Here is a 19,760-nt window from a genome sequence, read left to right as displayed (position 1 = left end):
CAATAAGTACTCAACAGTCTGATCATTCAGCCAGTTGCTGATCATAAAAAAGGAAGTTAGAAAATTCACCTCAAATTTCTTCAGCTCCTCCTTTGCATGAGTGTACAAAACCTCTGAAGAATTAGGCCTTGCTGCTATCATTTCAGACGATTTTAGCCAATCTTCAAAGCGAGAATAGTCGTCCAAAAACCTCTGCCACAGACGCCAGGTTTCTTCGATTCTGAGAGAGCAAAAATGGAAAGGTTTTATCACAAGCCAACTATTAATTCTGAATTACTTTTTTCCTTTTCAAAATTCGACTTGTGGCAAAAGCTACAGCGTTTCTTCAAAACGCTGCCAACAGGCTTCTTCAGAAGGGGTAAGGAAAAGAGACTTACTTCATTCGCCTTTCCATAGACATGGCACAGATGTTTCTCCACCGTCTGTCCAAACTCCTGGTAGTCTGCTGGATGGAGTCACACTCTGTCTCATTAGCACAAGCATCTGAGTCGTGTAGCAGGACTTCACAAATATTGAACACGGACTCCACACCTGCCGTGTGCTGCTCTATGTCTCGCTGCAGATCCTGCCATGGGCAAAAGAACAGCTTGAGTGGAAGGAAACATGGGTGGCTAAGTTTCAGACATACCCTCTTGAAATGCTGTAGAGGATGGGGAAAGAGCAGTTTGTGTGTCAGGAAGAGCTTATTTAGCATCAGAAACCAGACTTGTAGGATGAGCTGTGCAGATGACAGGCCGACAGGACAAAACTGTCACGCAAAAAGGGATTGTCCAGCTTTGGTTTCTCAGTCTAAACTCAGTCTTCTCATTAACAGTCTGGGCAATTTCAATGTGCATTCAAAATCCAAACCGTACATATGCCATAAATAATTTTTATTGACAGCACAAGGTGACTGTCTCATATCAGCTTACTGCACTGTAAGACTTGTCAGAGAACTCCTAGTACAGTATGTGTATTTTAGTGACTGTATGATCACAGACTGTTAGCATGAAACACAGAAACACAGCACACAAGTACCTGGTGTTACACTACTTTTCCTATTCCCTCTTGTAGAGCTCCTATTTTGACAGAGTGTTAAAGGGTCTGGCGAAGACCTTTTGTCTAATCTACACTACAGGTTTCTTCTCCAGAGGCATGGAAGTCTGTCCTCTCATTCTGCACCCATCAGTACTACTAAAGTCAATGTGACTGAATGACAGGGAGAGGAAAAAAATCCATATCTAAACATTTCTTATCGAAAAGGCAGCTCTGTACAATGCTACCAACTATAAATATTAATAAAATGACAATGTCCACTACATTTCCATTTTCTGAATCCATTTCTGGCCTTTCTAAGGAAGGATACAGAGACTTTTGCTTGAATAACACTAGAATAACAAACAGACAAATATTTTTCTGACAACAGTGAACTGGAACTATCACTAAATGGTATTACTGATTTCAGTGAACATATGAAGCGGAATTGGTTTTGCTCTAGACCTAAAAAAAAAAACCCACAGAACCCCCCAGAATAAAACAAACAAAACCAGATCCAGCTTATAGTAAATACAGAAGGAGTTGAAGAAAGATATTCCCAGAAGTCAACAAGCTGCAAGGAGTTGAGTATCACCCAGTGGCAATCTTCAGTGGTTACATGGGTAATATGACTTGTGGAATTCGTAGTAATGAACAGCTTTAAGGAATGTAGAAGCAAAAATCTCTACATGGATGAGAGACTGCCAGAAGGAGCTAAACAGACTTTTTTACAGGTTATTAAGGATTCACAGATGTTTTCTGAGCAAGATGCATCAGGGTCTTTTCGACACAAGCTCTACAGCTGGGAGCAGGCTCTACCCCACTACTGGTACCTGGAGAGTCTCTTCTGAATTCATTAAATTCCATCGGATTTACAGATGCATTAATGAAAACGAGAATTTTGACCACAGATCAGAAATTAATTCTAACTTGCACTATGATAATGTTGTTCATTACTTTAGGTTATGCCTGGGTTCATGGAATAACCCTAAGCAGAATCCTTGCTGTTTTCCAAACGCCCCGATCGTATTAAGTGAGATAAACACAACCTAAGTAAGGGGGCCAGGAACATACAGTGATTCCCAAAAGGTACTTTTCCTTCAACTCTGCACAGCATTGCCCAGAGATCTTAAACAGACTACACACTGCTAGATCTCTGCATTAGTGAAACACCTTTGCAATCTTAAAATTATTATTACTCATGTTGTAATCTTTATCCTTTAATTGAACAAACATGCCATACAACATCTCTGTGGATGCACAACACTTTTAAATGTCATTATTCAAGACTGAACAGGTAACGCTTTTCCAGTCATGGATGTCAAATAGAAGGAGCCTGTAGGGCATATTTCTCACCATCACTCTGCTCCTGCTGAAATAATTGTTCAGATAAAACCAGGAAAGATCTTTTTACTTGTCGCATTCAGATAAATGTTTCTCTAATGCAGAGCAAAAGAGGCTTTTTTTTTTCCTGTGGTCTTTTTTAGTCAGTACAATCTTCTCATACTCAGCCTATTAAAAAGTTACAGTAGAAGAAGCCTGGAGGTGCCCAGGGGTCTGTGTTTGAAACAGAATCCAAACAACAAAGCAATAAGTAGCTCTGAGCAGCAAATGATGGCTCTTACAGCCAGCTGAAACTTGAATGCTCATAATAAAAATAAATTAGTTTGGACACAACTCCTTTGTGCCCAATGCTCTGCTCTGCCTGGCAATTTATCACTGCTTTTGAGAATGCAAAAGGTTTGGATGGGTAGAAAACATTTCCTTACTGTTTACATGATCATGCACAATGCAGATGAAACCATCAGAGGCACAGGGCCAAGGCTTCTGGTGTTTGGCCAGCTCCTGCAGTGGAGTTAGTGGGAGCCACTTCCACTCCTGTCACAGAGGAGTTGAACCTTCCTGTGATGTGTGCAAGGAGAGTGCTATGAAGCAGAGAGAACACAGCCCTCAGGTCTGGGTCACTCAGGGATTGCTCCTCAGACATGAAAGCAGAAGCCAGAGAGAAAAGATGGGGAGGATGAGAAGGATACCAATAGGTGTTCTTAAAGGCAGATGCTATAAAGCTTCCAAGCTTGACAGATTTATTTGTCATCCTTAGTTTTAGGGCAAATATTCTTGTTCAACACAAAGGCCAGATGACAGTCAAGCACTTTGAACCTGGGCAGACTTACAGCACAGCCCTGAGCAAAGGCTGACTCCACGAGCAAGTCTCTGCTTTGGAGAAGTTCCTTTTTGTTCCTTGGCTGCTGGTGAGAGAAATTTAGTCCAGGACTATCCAGCTTATCTCTTAAGACCCCCTGGTGAGCCACTGCCTTGGATAAATGCCCACCTGCACTCATCCAACACTCAGTGGTGCAGAGGTTGGTTCAGACTTATTGCCTGAGCAGGATTCACACACCATCTCATCCAACCCTGAGGGATCTTCAGGGCCTGCTGACTGGATCAGGCCTCAGCCAAAGGTGTGTTTGCACAAGTCCACTCTCCAAAGCTCAAGCATCCTTCTCTGCCAAGCTTGCTCTGCTGTCTGCAAGGAGGGGACGAGAACTGAGCTAGTGAGGCAGTGCATCAAATCACAGCACTGGAATCAGTCACAGCCACTTTGCAGGAGAGCAGCATTCACGCCTTGTCAGTCTAAGTCATCCTCATGTATTCTGCCCACTGCCTGTGCCCTGCCTAGCCCTTAGGAAGTCTGCTGTACTCAACTGAGCAAATTTAAAATGCTTTTGTTTGTATTTTGCATGTTTTCCTTGGGTGAAGGGGTGAAGGTGAAGTGAGGGTAGTTCAACACAATACTGAAATTACTGCAAGCAAATAAAAATTTTCCACGTAACGCATCTTGGCAGGAACATGCCATGAAAAACAAAGAGTTAGAAGGGCTAGCTAAAGAGAAGAAACATGATTTTAAACCAGGACTAATCAGCAGCATTTTAGCTCATTTACTCTGGCTGCTGGTATTTCCCACCTGCTGTTCTGCCAGTCTCTTCTGGATTTCTTGGTCATCACAGATGTCATAAACAACAGGCTTGGAAAGCTCAGACTCAATCCGGGCCAACCACGTGCGAAGGTTACTCATGTTTTTGTCCAAAAGTTGTATAAAAGCAAATGTTTCCTTCAGTTTCTTCACCCTAAGCAAATCAGGAAGAATATTTTGTTACAAAGGTCGGCAATCAGTGGAAAGGACGTTTGCAAAAGGTGATGACAGGCATGGCTTTATGAAGCACTTATTGTCGCACCAAGCTGCTGCCTGGAAATCAGAGCCATGTTTTAGTCAAAACCTACCTAAATTGGCTCAGCAGGTCCCTGCTCTACAGCTGCAAGATGGTCTTGTGTGAATGCTTTAATGAAACTACATGAGCAGGGTGAATTTTCATCTGCTAGTGGACATTTGTCTAAGTGGGAATTTGTGCCATAACACGCCACAATTAAACTAAAATGGGTATCTATGGTCTGATTTTCCTGCTGTGAATTATGTTCAGTGTCTTCTTCAGCAATCAACAGGTCTGCACTAATCAGCAAAAGGTACCACACTGGCCAAGAGAGGCAGGATCTGTTCCAACCACCAGTCCAACACCCTGGGCAAATTATAGAATCATAGACTGGTTTGGGTTGGAAGGGACCTGAAAGATCACCTTGTTCCAACCCCCCTGCCATGGGCAGGGACACCTTCCACCAGACCAGGTTGCTCAGAGCCCCATCCAACCTGGCCTCGAACATTTCCAGGGATTAGGCATCCACAACTTCTCCAGACAACCTGCACCAGTGCCTCACTACCCTCTGGATGATGGCAGGAGAGGAGAAGGCCTGAACAACGACCACTGTAGAGCTTGTAGTGCCACAACATTAAAAGGTCTCCTAAACACCACACTGGGACATGCAGAGATATGCCAGACTCTCCTGATGGGTGAAGAATTTAAAAAACCATCCTGAAGGAGGAGAATATGCAACAGGTAGAGAGACTTGTGAAGTGGACAAGCAATGAACCATTGAGATTATTTACTTTTCTTACACTGTTTGGAGCACAGCGCTCAAACTGCAGACAAACTTCTCTTTATTTCCAGCCTTGACAGCATATTACCATGTCAACCCTCCTTATCAGCCCCTTGAATTATGCAAGTAGCACACTTGTATATTTTGGAAAATTTGTCCCCATGTGTTGGAGGAATATATGCTAAACTACCTCACTGCTCTCAAATCTTTCCTTGAAATTCTCATTTATTGGAATTCCTCCCAAAAAATTACTAAAAAGGCAACACCAGGGTGACACTTAACTCTTCTGACTTCAGACTTATTTCAGAGCTTGCCATCTAGACCTTGGTAGTTAATGGAGAAAAAAAAAGATAATGATTTCTATCAGACTTGTCTTATACATTCAGATCATCAGAAGAGATGAACTGTACCAAAAAGCCCATGTTTCTCCCCATGAACTCCAATGCTCTACCCTGCCGTACACCAACACTGCAGATGCTAAACTCAGGTGGAAACATTCCACCCATGTCCCAGGGAAAACCCAGTTCCTAGCCAGCACTGCCTCCCTGTGCTGTTCTCCTGGTTGCTTGCCCTCTGATCTCTAGTTATGTCCCTCTGCCTCGGGAGGGATTTTTGGACCTTGCATGTGAATTTTATAATGCAAACTTACAAATTAAGCCTTTAGGTACTGCCTGCTCTAGCAACTACCCAGATGAGCCTCTTTATTTAAGTCAAGTGCAGTGCAAAAAGTTAAAGTATGTATTGTAAAAAGGCTGAGACATTTCCCATTCATTGGCCACTGTGGCTGGGAACTGTCACCAGCTAAACAAAACCAGCAGTGGGACTGCAAGCACAGCTTGTACAAGGGGATCACTGCATGTCCCAAAATGCAGGGGAGTGCTGAGGAGTCTGAGATGAATCCTGATGTACTTGGCAACACCAGTGCTGTGCAAGCTGAGTCTGGGGCAGGGCACAGGGATGTGATCTCATGTAGTGCAGGAAGAGAGAGATTACCCAAGACAGGAGTGCCCTGACAGGGTACCTGCATGGTGGTTTCATGCAAAGGACCTGCCCCTTCCTTGTGAGGAAAATGGGAAGTTTCCTGGCCCACTGTCCTGCCTGCTGCCAAACTATCCTAGCAAGTTTTGGAGGAGAGGGGTCCAAACTGCCTGTAATCGAGCAGCTTTTGCAGCTGCCTGTTGATACAATGACAGGAGATACACAGGACAGCTAATCCATAAAGAATATGCCACTCTGTAAGCAACAACTGATCTTATTAGCAACCTAATCAAAGAGGATACATACGTCAGCTAGACACTTGATTTAAGGTAAAGCACTTGTGGAGGAGATGTGGGAATGATCCTGCTGGATTTGTTCAGTCCTGTTGGTTACTGTGAAGGTACAGAGTACAGCCAGCAAATCTGGGGTCCCATATTGATTAGCAGCGTGGAAAGCACCTTCCCTTACCTCTTGTCCCACAAGGACCAGGCAGTACTTTCAGTTGTTTTACAAGGAGGGTGAGAAGAACACAGTCCTCCACTAGGACTCCTGGAAGGGATTTAGCAACTCTGCACTCTCTGAAAAGTAAATTAGTATTGTCTGACTGAAGTAACCCTGCAAGCCAGCCTGAAGGACTTGGTCCAAGTCCATGGTCCATCTTGTTCCTGTCTTGCACTCACAAAGCCACTGATACTGATATAAAGTGCAAAGCAGCTGCCTCTGCCCCTTTGCACTGCCTGTGCTTCCCACTGCTGCAGCTGATAGAGAGGAAGCCAGCAGATGACAAAAGCACTGAGCTGCTCTCACTTTCCTTCACAAGCTCTTTTCAGAACTCTGCTCCCAAGTTCAACCCTGTATGCAGACAGCATCTGGCTCCCAAGCAAACAGCTGCTATATAAATCTTCCTGCTCCTGGTTCTGCTTCTATTAAGCAGTACTCAATAAACATGTCACTGCAGAATTTTCTTGTGCTATCATGGGCTGGCAGTAATTTACACGGGAGAACTAATTCTTCCTTCACCCTACTCCCACCAGTCAATTTGGATCTGATGCTCAGATGATGCTCAGCAGGGCCTCTGACTCCTCAGGGAGTGTGGCCCACCAAAGACAAGTGACTCAGGAACGCTTCTCCCTGGAGAGATGGGGCAATATAAGTGCTGTGTTGACCACCAAAGGGAAGAGCCACAAGAAAAGCCAGGCCAGAGAAAGAGTCTGAGCCAAACATCTACACTGTTGCATTGTTAACTGTGCATGATTTCGGGCCACTTGGGAGGAAAACAAGGCTTAATTGTTGCACTGTCCCTGACTGTATCCTGTGGGAATTTATTCTCCACATAATCTATGATGTTTCCCACTAGTGCTTTGGAAATGTCCCTCTGGCAACTTGCAAGAGATGCATACATTGGGAACACCTGATGTCACAGCTGACCTGCAGCTTGCTGTGCTGCTCAGGATCATCTCTGCTTCCCTGTACCTCCTTCTCTGCCTGTATCCACCTGCTGCCCATTCCTAAGTTTCATTACAGAAAAATTCACAGGCCACAAAACATCTTTTTTCAGTCTGCATCTTAGGAAAATAGGCAGGTAAACACAGCCAAGGAAGTCCAAAACAAAACCAAGGGATAGGAGATCGTAAATAAATGTCTCTATGACTGAAAGCACACTCAATAAATTTAAAAAGCAACACTTTTAGAATCTAAGTGTGGTGTTTTGCACCATCATTCCAATATTATTTTGGTTTAGAAACCACTCTAAATTTCAAGTTGTGAATATCACCATAAATATGTGGGTCTTTACCTTCTAGTGTTACTAGAGGCAACAGTCTCAAACAGCATCACTGTGGTATTGGGAGCTTGTACTTAATTTTTAGCAATTGCCATTAGATACACCACTGTAATTAAGCAATTTAATCTGTTACATATTCTGTATAGAATATGCCATTTGTCAGTCATTTGACCACCCTTAATGCTCTAAGGCATTAACCTCAAACTCGAGCTAAGCAGACAAAGAGGAATAAAAACCTAACAGAAGTTCACACTAGTGCAGTGGGTAAATGGGAGGGCAGCCTTGTCCAGATGTTCACAATGGCTGATCTGCTCTTGTCAGAGCCCAAGGTAAAGGGCAAGGGTTCTACACTGAAGCAATGAGCAAAATGAGGAAAAACTTGAGCATCCCCTCAGATTCCACTGAAGTCACAGGGAACTGCCATTTCTCTGGCTACAGCTCAGAGTAAAACAGACTAATTACATCCATAAAAGTCTTACATTTGCAACCACCATTCTCAGATGCATATCTGCACACTGCAAGTATTCTTGCAAATCACCTGCTCTTTGCCTAACAGAAAACTCATGAACTGTTTTGAGATGCATCCTGAAGGGACCATTTTTAGGGAAAGACAGTCCTGCTGGGAGCTGGGTGGAGGTGCACAGTGCAAGCCTCCAAGCTTAGGGACAAAAGCTTCCCTCCCCCGTCCACGGGACCAATCACCCAACACACAGTGAATTAACAGCAATAAAAGTTCAAGTGCAGCAGAGGAAACCAGTTTCTCCCAGTTAGCCACAGGGTGGAAGGTGCCACCACTGTTGATTGAATTTTTCCTCTACCAAGTTTGATTCTCAGGTTATTTGGTCAAACACGAAAAACTTACTGTTTACTGAAAAAAGGCCTACTTATCCATTGTTCACTTCCCAATGAGAGCTCACCTGCCACCATTCAACATGCCTTCAGAAGCAAAAGAATTAGTAGTAATTTAAAAAATCCAATAAATATCACCAGTAGTCTAAAAAAAAACCCCAACAAACTCAGACTTGTCTTGTCCTTTACAACAGGCCTAGCTAAAATAACACCCTGATTCATAAAAGCACTTAAGACACATGCATAAGATGCCTGGGATAAGACAAACAAAGCCAGTTTCTAAATGTCTTAATCTTCACACCAAAATAGAATTGGCAGAAAAAAGAACAAAACTGGAAGATTATAACTAAAAGCTGGCTGCAAAAGTGAACAGAAGGACTAACTGACCTGACCAGAGATTGGATTTGGGTCTTAAAACCCTCACTGCAGTTGCCCACCCTGGGTTACAAGAGAAACCCATTAAGCTGTCTCAGGTTGAATCATTGTACAGTCACAGAAATAAACAGAATATTTGTAGTAACTACTCAGGAAGTATATATCAGTAGAAGGAGCTTCCAGGTTGACTGAAATGTATTCACACAAGCAAAAAGAACTACAAAATGCCTGCCAACTGCATTGGCTTAGATGTCAAAATGCTGCAAGGAAAGGTAGGGGCAACCTCAAATAAGGTAAACAGTAACATTCAAATTCTAGTGTCTGAAGGAATGAACAACATTCTGACATTTGTTCCAAACCCTCCTTCACGAGCACAAATGTCACCAGAAAAAGAGACTCAGTACGTTTCTTTCGGAGGAGGAGCTGAAACTGCCCTGCCAGCTGACAGGATTGTTTACCAGCCGGTAAAACAAATGAGATGCACAACCCAGGAAACCTTTGTTCAGTGAGTTGCAGGGGGAGCCTAACCGTGTGAGGGACAAAAGAACCGATGTGGAGAGGTGACGCCGAAGGCAAATTTTAGGCCTTATTCTAAAATGCAAGGACATTTCTCGGTCCTGGTACAACGCCAGAAGCCCCGTGTCCGTGGGCTGTGTGCGCACAGGGAGCGAGCGGCGGGTGAAGCCGGAGGAGGCTTTTCTCGCGTCACCCCCCGGCGAGTCCAAAGGTTGTTGTCACAGATCTCCACCGCCTTGGGTGCCAACCCCCAAACACGGCTGATTTCAAGCGAGAGGCCCCTGAGCGCTATTCCTGCCGCTTCTCCCACTTATCCACTTGTCCAGGGAGAACTGCAGGGAGCCGCTGGCGCACCGCATCGCCTCCCCCCGCCGCCGCCGCCGCCCAGGGCCGGCGGGTCCCGCTGCTCCCACAGAACCCACCACGCCCGCACCGCTCACCAACACCGCACTTACTGTTCGCACGAAAAAACCATTCCTCAGCTTGCAAATCCCAAGCTGCAAGGGGGACCGTCTGTGCGACCAGGCAGGCATGGAAGAGGAAACCCCTCCTCCACAGATGCCCTATTTATCCGCCGCTTTAGCATCCCGCCTGGCGGGGGGAGAGAGACTCGCCCTCCTCCTCCTCCTCCCCGACCCCGAGCTGGGGAGACACCGTAGCTCTCCCCCCTCATTTTAACCCCGACGTTTTGCGTTGGTATTTTTTTTTTTTACCTGGCGAACGGCCGCATCCCTCCTCAGAACAAAACCACGAGAGCTTTATTCTGACACAAGAGAATTAGCCCATGAGGAAGCGCACGCCGGGGCGGCTGCCTGCGGCTGCCGACAAAAAGGTTGCAAGCTGAAGCCTTCGGCACCGGGAAGGGTGGATGCAGTGCTCATTTCTTGTGCAAAAGAGGGACTGGAGTCTCAGCCCCGGATGATTTACAGCAGAGTCAATTTGAAGTAAACCCAAAAAACCGAGAGCACGTACATCCACGCACAGGCACCACGCACAAAGAGGTATCCTTACTTCCCCTGCATTCTGCTCTCTCGCCTTTACCATTATATCCCAGGTATTTAAGGACGAATTAAATCTCCCACACACTAACCTGTCCTCTCTTTAACCTTCCAGACCAGGCAGAAAGGCCTCCAGTGCAAATAGCCTGTTATGCTGGAGGACAAAATAAGCCCTAATCTTCATTTATGATATCATTCGTTTGTGGAAAAACACACCATCGTGTTTTCTCTGTGTTATGACTGCCAGAGATCACGGGGTGGGAAAAAAAGGCGGAAGTTGGAGAACCTTGGATTACAAGTCACTCCCCATCCAGCCAATATCAGGAAAAAAATAAAGAAGTTAGGATAATCCCACAAAAAATGCAAAGAATGGGTTTGAAATCAAAGGTTTTTCAGTATTCAGATAATCTCCAGACCTGTACTGGCTTGCTGATCGCTCACACGGTAGGACACACAGTGCCTGGGAAGACACAGCACAGTGGGAGAAGGCTTTGGACATTTGCACAGGTAAATCATGCTCAGTCCACCTCCATGGTTTAACATCATGGTCCAGGGTGGTTCAAAACCATATTTGAAAGGGTAGGTCTGAGAAAATGGGGAAATAATTCCCCCAGCTTTACAGGCAGACATTGGGAATGGCGACAGCCTGCAGGAAACAAGGACTCCCGTTGCACTGCCAGCTCCCCCTGCTCCCAGCACACATTGCATAACCAAAATAAGCCCAACCATCATGGCTGATACAATAATGAATTCTGTCACAGCCTCTGCACCAAAGCAAAGCGTAATCCTCAAAGGACGGAGGGAACATGGAAAGAAAGCAGGCACTTTGTGACTGAGATTTCAATTATCTGGTTTTTTTTTACCAAAATAAATACAAGAATGAGATTTTACAGTGGTACTGACACAAACCAGTACGATTCTGCTGGACATTGCTGTTATCATTTACCTGGGGGCCTCTCTGCAGCATATTTTGCTTCCCTTGCATTATTGCAATATTGATCTGCAGCAATTCAAAGAGACCTTTGAACCTGGAGTGCACCTACACTGACTGTGGGCTGTGACAGCACAGCAACACGTGGTGCCTGATAGTCTGTCCTGCCAAAGGGTAAGCAAGGTAGTGGAAAATAAATAGAGACCACCTGAGTGGTGGTATGAACTCAGTCCCCAAACCTACCAGGCCCACTGCTGCCTGAGTAGCTTTTGGGACAACCCAGCCACAGTGGGGGTGCAGGGAGGAGAGGGAATCACAGAGCAGTGGCTCACTGGAGCTCCCCAATGAAGCCTCTGTGGACACCTAGCACAGCACAAAGTGATGTCACTGGAGAGCTTAAACGTCCTCCCAGTTTTTCTGCAACCTGAGCAGCTTCAGGATGTTTGGGAATTTCAGTCCCCCAGGGTATGCAAGAAACCATCTGAAAACACCTTGATTTTCCCAAGTTCAATGTGGGAAGGAAGGGCTGACTTTGGTTGTGGCAGTTTAGATTCCTGGACCCTGCAATGACAGCTGGCAGCTTGCAAACACAGGGAAAACACCCAGTTGCCAAGGATTCCTATTTAAAAGAATGAGAAGACACATTTGACCTTCCTAGCTTCCGTGCATTTTCATGCTTGCAAAAATGGTTGCAGTCATTTGAACCCACTCCTGCTACATACACAAAAACTTTGCCTTTCTCCACAAGGCTGAAAACAGGGACCAGACCCACCAAGTAAGAAAACACATCACAGTGTGCCCGCGGCCAGAGCAGCTGAGAAATGGCATCCCCCTTCCACAGCTTAGCAGCAGTGGCAAGAGCTGCAGGATGTCCAGAGGTACAGAAATACAACATCAGCTACATTAGAGACCGATCTGCAGGTTTTTGCTTGTCTACCACCCGTGTGCAGCCTGGGCAGTCCTTCTCCTACTGCTTCAGCAACAAAAGCAAGAGCCTTTCTGTGTCCATTTCTACAGTCAGCACAAGGCTCCCTTTCTGCCTGTTAGTGTGTTTGCATTCCCCATCCATCAACTAAGACTTCAGCAGGAGAAACTCCCCTAGTAAGAGTATCTTCTGAGCTGAACAGGAATTCATTTGTTCTCCTTTCCAGGAATGCTAATGCCCTGATGGTTACTTTATCCCATGAAAATTAACATTTTGAGACTTTTCCAAGTTTGCAGCCAGAGCGTGGCTTGGCGCAACACACGCGGCAAAGCTTTTGTCACTGCACAAGCCAAGCACAGGCACATAATGAAAGTGTTAAGTCCTGCAAGTGCAGCCATATGGCAAATCTGAGCTTGTCACCATGAACTAAGAGAATCACTTCAAGGACTAAATAGGGAGCTCACCTAATTTGTCCATCTGTCCCAGGACGTTTATTGGTTTTAAAAGGTGAAACAAGCTATCAGGAGGAACACTCTGCATTGATACACTGCCTCCAGGCTGCTTTGGTTTCATGTTGGTATCACACAGCCATCACACTGCACTACAGAAAAGGTAAAATGCTGCTCAGGTTGCAGGGTCACCCATGGAGTATTAGCAGCCACAGAACTGAATCTAATCTCAATTAGATTCCTTTGTGGATACGGGTTATTTCATACTCTTGAACCACAGGATCAAAAAGTGCCTTTCTACAAGAAAGATTCAGTGCCCAAAATGAAGAACTGGCTTGGGACACACAGCTATTCAATATACATTTTCTCCCCCTACTCAGTGGCTCTGTAGTTCACTTCCTGCCCAAATCTTGGCCTGCTATGAAGACAAAGCACAATTTGGTCCTTGCCTCTGTGATGCTGGGTGAGCCACTGAGAGCCAAGGTGCAGTGGGCTGTGGTGCAAATAAAGGCAGGAGATCACTGTGAGTTCAACAGAAACTGCTGAAGTTGTAATACTTGTCAAAGAAAAGCTTCAAATGGTCACAGATTCACTCAAAAACTCAGAAAATTTACACTTCAATTCACTTGCCACAAGTTACTGATCTGAAAAGATAGGAGCAAAACTACCTTCTAATTTCATTATTTCAGGAGAAAGATAAGATTTTTCTCCCCATCACAGTCAAATTTATCACATCTCTCCAGGCAGAATTCCCCTATCCTCAAACCCTCCAAGGCCCTCTGGCACTCCTTCCCTGAGGCATCTCCTCCATTCCTCTTATCTTGCCCAAGACATGAATCAGTGCCCTAAGAAAAGGGCTTTGCACTGGTGTGCTGACATGGCAGCAGTCCTGCAGTGCCAAGGTATCTCTTCCAAAGGGCCACAGTGGGTGTACAGCCCCTGTACCATTCCCTAAGGGCTCCCTTCAGCCAACCCATCCTACTATCCATTGAATGAAACTGGTGATGGCAGATGTTCGGGATCATGAGAGGATGTCTGGATTGTGATGGCTCGATCCAGCAAGGCCAGAATATTCTGCCACCACACTCTTTTCATGAGTTCTTTCAACACAGCATAAATACCATTTTTTTTCACTGAAAAGGAAGGAGACAGTCTATCAGCACGGGGCATCCCAACCCACGCTCACAGGTCTGGTGGTAATTTATGACTGAGCAGCTGAGATCTGCTGAGCTGGGAGCCAAGCCCAAGCAAGGGGGATTAGGTGAGGGAGGAGATGTGCACCCAGGCTGCAAAACGCTGCCATACACTGAACCTCTGCCAGTACTAAGTCCAAGAGGACCAGCAGAGGCCACGGGGCTGCCTGATAACCTTGGACCACCGAGGGAGTTGCTTAAAATCACATTTTGCCAGGTCCTTTCAGTTCATTACCCTGGTGCTAAGCAGGAAATTGGTGGAAATCGCAAGTAGAAGCTGGCATATGACAGACATTTTGGGATTAAGAACACAGGAACAATCATAAAGCATCACACCAATTCTCCAGTAGCTGCAATATCCACTTAGACATCAAATACTGGCAGCCTTGTTGATGCTCTAGGCAAATCCACACTAATGTACCTCAAAGCACCACTGTACACTTGTCTGAAGGTAAGGATTTAAGACATCCCAGGTAGACAAACAAGTGCTCTGTTGTCACAGAGTGCTGGAATAAGACATCCAAATCTCTCTAAATATCCCATCAGTTCTTTAGAATATTTTCCTAAAGAATGGTAGGAATGTGCCATTTTAACCTCAGTTTTAACCTGCATTTGAAAATTGCTACAATTCAAAACTAACACACAGCAGAACACAAATGATCATAGAAGTGCTTTAAAAGTGACACATTACCATCAGAGGAGAACAGGAAAAGTGCTGTTATAAAAGTGGAGCTTTCTCTCCTGCACTGGATCAAACACAGAGACACCTTGAGACAACCATTGCAAGACTACCTGCAAAGTGTAGGACCTTAAAAAGGCACCTTCTGCTTAATCATTCAAGGCTCATGTGTCACCATTAATTCAGATCTCATTCCTGATTAAGGCCCAGCACACTTAGCACTACATTGTCACAGCACAAACCAGCCTTATCTGTCCCAAACTCAGCAACAGAGCTTCTGAGGGCCCACAGAGGGGGATTACTGGCAAAACAAAACCTTGGGAGAGAAGTTTAGACCAATACTAATTTCGTGTTAGCCTTATTATTTCTGGATTACTAATAAACTCAGCAGGGGGTGAGACCAGCCCAGCATCCTCCTCCTGCCAAGCTGTGGTAGAAACTCAAGAGATAATGATGAAATGGGATCGTCTCAGTAAGGCTAATACTAAAATGATCATGATGTTCTTAACTCTGTCAAGTATAATAAAGATGTTTAATCCTTTAAGAAGAGGTCGTTGCCTAGACTCTGCAGGTTTTTGTTTTAATTTCAACTGGTAGTATTTTACATTTCACCATCACACAAAAGATCCTAAATTTAAAAGAAACTCATATGGTCTTTCAGGTTTTTTATGAGAGACTGAGTAAAGAAATAGCACTGATATTAAATGGAATTTCATATGCTTTTGAATGTAAAGAAGGAACGTTATCATTTTATAAATCTGAATGCCTACAGAGACAGAACAGAATCTATTCTTAAATTCTGTGCTTTCAGACATAGGGTGAAACAAAGGCTTTTGTTAAAACAGGAGGCTCTCCTAAAAAGCCCACATGAACTCCTACCAGACTGCCTTAAAATCAAGTTGCAATTCAACACATGCAACAGAGAGATCATTTTAACTCTTCCTTTTGCAAAGCTCCATAATAAAAATTATATTTTATATGAATTTTTACACCCTGCCCTCTACCATTAAGTAAATTAAGACATCTGGTGTCCTAATACAGCAACAAGTCATTACAAAAAAAGCATTCACTTCAGCTTGACTCTCAAAAATACATTTCAACAGAACAGAAAAGTCGTGTCAGTCTGTTTTTGATGGTCAAGGACATAAGCCTCTGACTTTTATCTCACACAAAACATTGAAAATCATTTTCTTACCGTGACCCAATGACATCAAAGAGGTGCTGCCAGCGATCATTGATTTTGTTGAGTTTGTCATCTATTTCTGCAACTCTGCTCTTATTGCTAGCCTTGATTAGTTGATCACCCATTTGTTTCAAATGAAGTTTATTTTCACTGAACAGGTTTATTTCTTCCATGCAGTCCTGATAAATATACACAAACATTGCTTAACTAGAGGGTAAAACAAAACAGTAAAACCAAAACAAAACTATCTGTTTCTTTTCCCACACGTGTGATGTGAAGTCAGGTTTGTCTGGAGTTTCTACATTAGTATGTACCACTCTTTCACTTAAAAGAAGAAAATCTCAATGAAGAAGCCCTCTCACACTGATGCCACTATGAAAAAATAAGCAGCTTAAAGACTTGCAAGTGCCAGGAGTAAGTACTCCTAAAAATAGAAACTGAATGTTCTAATTTTATCTGTTTTCCTGATTTAAAGTAGTTTTTCAATGAAGTTACCTCAAAGGAACCCAAATTCAAGTCTAGGATGGCTTTATTTTGCTGGTATTCTTATGCAGAGGAGATCTAGGATTAGATATTGAGACCTTTTAGCCATGGGGAGGAACACAGTAGAAAAATAATGGTCCTTTTTAAAACCAAGCTACTACAAAAGTATTAGAAAACACTAACTACCACGGGGAAGGGGCAAAATTAAGTTTTATTTTTGGCTGTGGAAACTTTTTGTTCGCCTGTCATAAGACCTACCTTGTCCTTCAATCTTCTTTGCCCTCTGACTACCAGTTGTGTAGATGGTAAGAGGTGGTGAGAGCAGTGAGCTGTTCCCAGGACACCACTGAACCCCCAGCAGGGAAAGCTCTGAGCAGTGCTGTGTGTGCACATGTGCCCCAAAATCCCAACAACACAGACCCCCCACTACTGCAGCTCACACAGCTCACACTCCATGCCTAAATGCACTCAGGAGGCATTTCTGTTTGCATTATGCTCCAAGTCTGAACATCAAGAAGATATGAGATGATGCTAGAAAAGCTCACCTACTCACAAAAGCCCTTACATGTTGGTTTATATCACGTATCACTTCTAAGAAGCAAGAAGTACATGAGGAATGGTGTCTCTGTAACGAGCTACCAGACTGCAACTGAAGAAAAGCAGTGCTGCTGCTTACCTTCTGCAATTTGTCTATCATGTCCTCAATGCTAACATCTGCAGTCTGCAAAACTTTGCTTTCCATTTGCACCAGCCAGGAGCACAGCTCCTTGTTCTTTTCATTGAACAAGATCCAGGCATTGAGCCTGTCCTCGATCTCCTGCTTCCGCAGAGACACCTATGGAAAAGTATAAAATAATATTAACTTCCAGCAACAGCTTTCTCAGGAAGGAAACCAGCAATTATGAGCCTTCTAATTTCTAGACTGCATTTGATCATATTCCATTTTGCAGGAGCAGTTATCAAGTATCTCTACTTTTCAAAGCCAGCAAGCAGGTTGTTATTATATCTTATTTTGGATAGCAGGGCAAAAAGTTGACAAGTAAATATCAGATTCTCTCCCTCAGAAGAATGAAACTGAGTGACAGTTTTATAAATAATGTGCTTATATAATAATTTAAAATGTTACTCGGTGAAAACCTGAAAATGCCAAACAAAAAAGGAATATAAAATATTTAATTACTACATACTGTTTAGTATGGCCTTATACATAACACAAGAGAAATAACACCTTGGTAAGTTCTTGTTTTTCTGCCACTGTAAGAGAAACTGTGCAACTCCTGACTGGAATCATTTTATCTCTATATGTCTCCCTCTCTTCTTTCCATTCGCTCACCAGTTCTTGGAGAACTTCCAAAAAAATTAGCATCAAGAATCTATCCTTTTCATTGAAAACTATGGATTTTTTCCCCCATCAAAATTACATTTGTCAGGACTGATAAACAAATTGTCTAGACAGAGAAATTAAGGTCTGATACTGCCTAAACCAGCAGAGCTATTACCACTGCTCCAATATCTCAGAAAGAAGCAGGGTCACTCTTATTCTAGCTAATAGTATGTGTTTCTAGCCTAGGGATCTTAAATATGTATTTGTATTCATTTATCTACTTCTGTGGATTCCTGTACTAAGATATATGGAGCAAAGGAAGGGGAAAAAAAGTACAGGTTCTACTGAAACAGGAGAAACAACCCCTCACCAATAAACTTTGTCTAAAGACTGAACATCACATTTTGCTTGTCTTGGCTGCGAATGGCCACTCTAAATATCACCCCATGGTAGGAAACACTCCCTCTTCACATCTCACATGCACCTTATACAGCATGACTCCTCAAAATTCCATTACTGATTCTTATAAACTAACTTCTAACACTATTTTGTACCCCAGAGGAAGTTTAAGTGTTCAGTGTGGAAGCAAGACCAGCTCCACGTAACACCAGGATCAAAAGAGAAGGCAGCAAGCCCTCACCCAACATATTGCTTTTGTCCTTTAAATTCTGACTTTTTTTAACAAGGGGATGGAGAGGTGGAAGTGATTTCTGAATCCTTCATGATGATTTAAGCAAAGAGATGAGGCTGAAAGCACTGTCTTGAGACACAGGGAAACGGTCTCCAAAGTTCTCCATCGGAAGAAGTCTGGAAATGCCAGGGACCTCAGAAACTCTCTAAGGGGGTCTCTGCTCTGGGATGCTCCCTTGTACTGTCAGCCTCAGAGGTATGAAGGGTAAACCCCTCATCCTTCCTCTATGACTTGCAACATCTCATGTGTGGAGAGTTAACCTGGTCAGCCTAAGAACAGGTTATGCATGTGTGTAAAGACATCATTAAATCCTGACATGATCCTGACTCCATTTTTGCCTGCTAAGCACAGGGGCAAGGCAGGATTTTGAGAACAAGAAGCAGCTTTTATCTGGCTAAGCAATACAGACTGTGGGTATAACAGGAATGACCCAAAAAATCACAGACAAGCTTCTAGGAACATGAGCCCTTCAATCCACTGCTTTGAGCACTTTCTCCTTGGACCAGCTGCCCTGGTACCATCTCCATTTTGCATCCACAGCATGATGTGCATTCCCAAGGGAGCCTAAAGGAATATCAAGGCCCAGGCCCAACCCGTACTCTGGCGTTCATCAGGATGGGATGCTCTGCTTGCTGATGTGAATAGTTAAATCTGTGACCTACATGCACCTTGCAAGGGCAGCTCTGCAAACGCTAATCCCTTGAGTGCATCTGCTCCCTCTGTGTGTTGTGTCCGTGCCCAGCCGAGCACAGGCATCTGACTGTCCTGCTGCTGTGGCAGTGACAGCTGTGGTGGCGTCGCTCTTTCACCTCTCTGCATTTATTCTGCAGACTTTTCTTCACACAATACATCTTGACTCTCATTTGTAAGCCAAAACAAAGCAGTTGTGCTAACAGCAGAGCCGGCAGTCTGCTTTCCTGCCCTGGTGTCAGGCGCTGAGCATCAGTGCCAGCTCTCTGGAGGCTCATTAGGGCTGTGCAAACATTTCAGTGCCTCCCTCCACTACAGCCCCGAACAGATTCCTCCCACTATGCATTCTGTGTGCTTAACACAGTCACATTAATGTCACCTCTCTCCTCTCTCCAAGATGGACTGAGCTAAACATTGTTCCCTCAGGAAATTAAAATGGAAATTTCAAATAAAATCTGAACTTAAATTACTGCAGGAAATTACCACTTGGATAGACTGAAGTAGGGTACATAAAAAAAAAAAGCTTAATTTTCAGGGCTATTCACCACAGTGGGGACAGCAGGCTTCAGCAGCTCACCAAAAAATGAAAAACATAAAAGTTCTTGCATTTATATGCTTAACTACAGATTCCCATTAAGAAAATGGTTCAGGCATTTTGATTTAAAAATAATGGCCCTTATTTCTCAGGAAGGGGGAAGATGTCTCTGGA

General features: G+C 44.0%; 1 protein-coding gene across 1 annotated transcript in view; it reads right to left on the bottom strand.

The window, feature by feature from the left end:
* Positions 1 to 19,760, bottom strand: part of SYNE2 (spectrin repeat containing nuclear envelope protein 2) — a 179,798-nt gene that overhangs the window by 15,181 nt on the left and 144,857 nt on the right. The window contains exons 100-104 of the mRNA XM_051769854.1: positions 17,023 to 17,181; positions 15,876 to 16,042; positions 3,980 to 4,142; positions 378 to 565; positions 70 to 220 (exon numbers count right to left, since the gene is read on the bottom strand). Of these exons, the coding sequence (XP_051625814.1) occupies positions 70 to 220; positions 378 to 565; positions 3,980 to 4,142; positions 15,876 to 16,042; positions 17,023 to 17,181 (828 nt within the window). The remainder of the gene's footprint in view (positions 1 to 69; positions 221 to 377; positions 566 to 3,979; positions 4,143 to 15,875; positions 16,043 to 17,022; positions 17,182 to 19,760) is intronic.

The sequence above is a fragment of the Manacus candei genome, unplaced genomic scaffold (genome assembly GCF_025592945.1).
Source record: "Manacus candei isolate 608988 ecotype Guabito, Panama unplaced genomic scaffold, ASM2559294v1 h1tg000113l, whole genome shotgun sequence".
Lineage (NCBI taxonomy): Eukaryota > Metazoa > Chordata > Aves > Passeriformes > Pipridae > Manacus > Manacus candei.
This window is presented reverse-complemented; position numbering and strand designations above follow the sequence as displayed.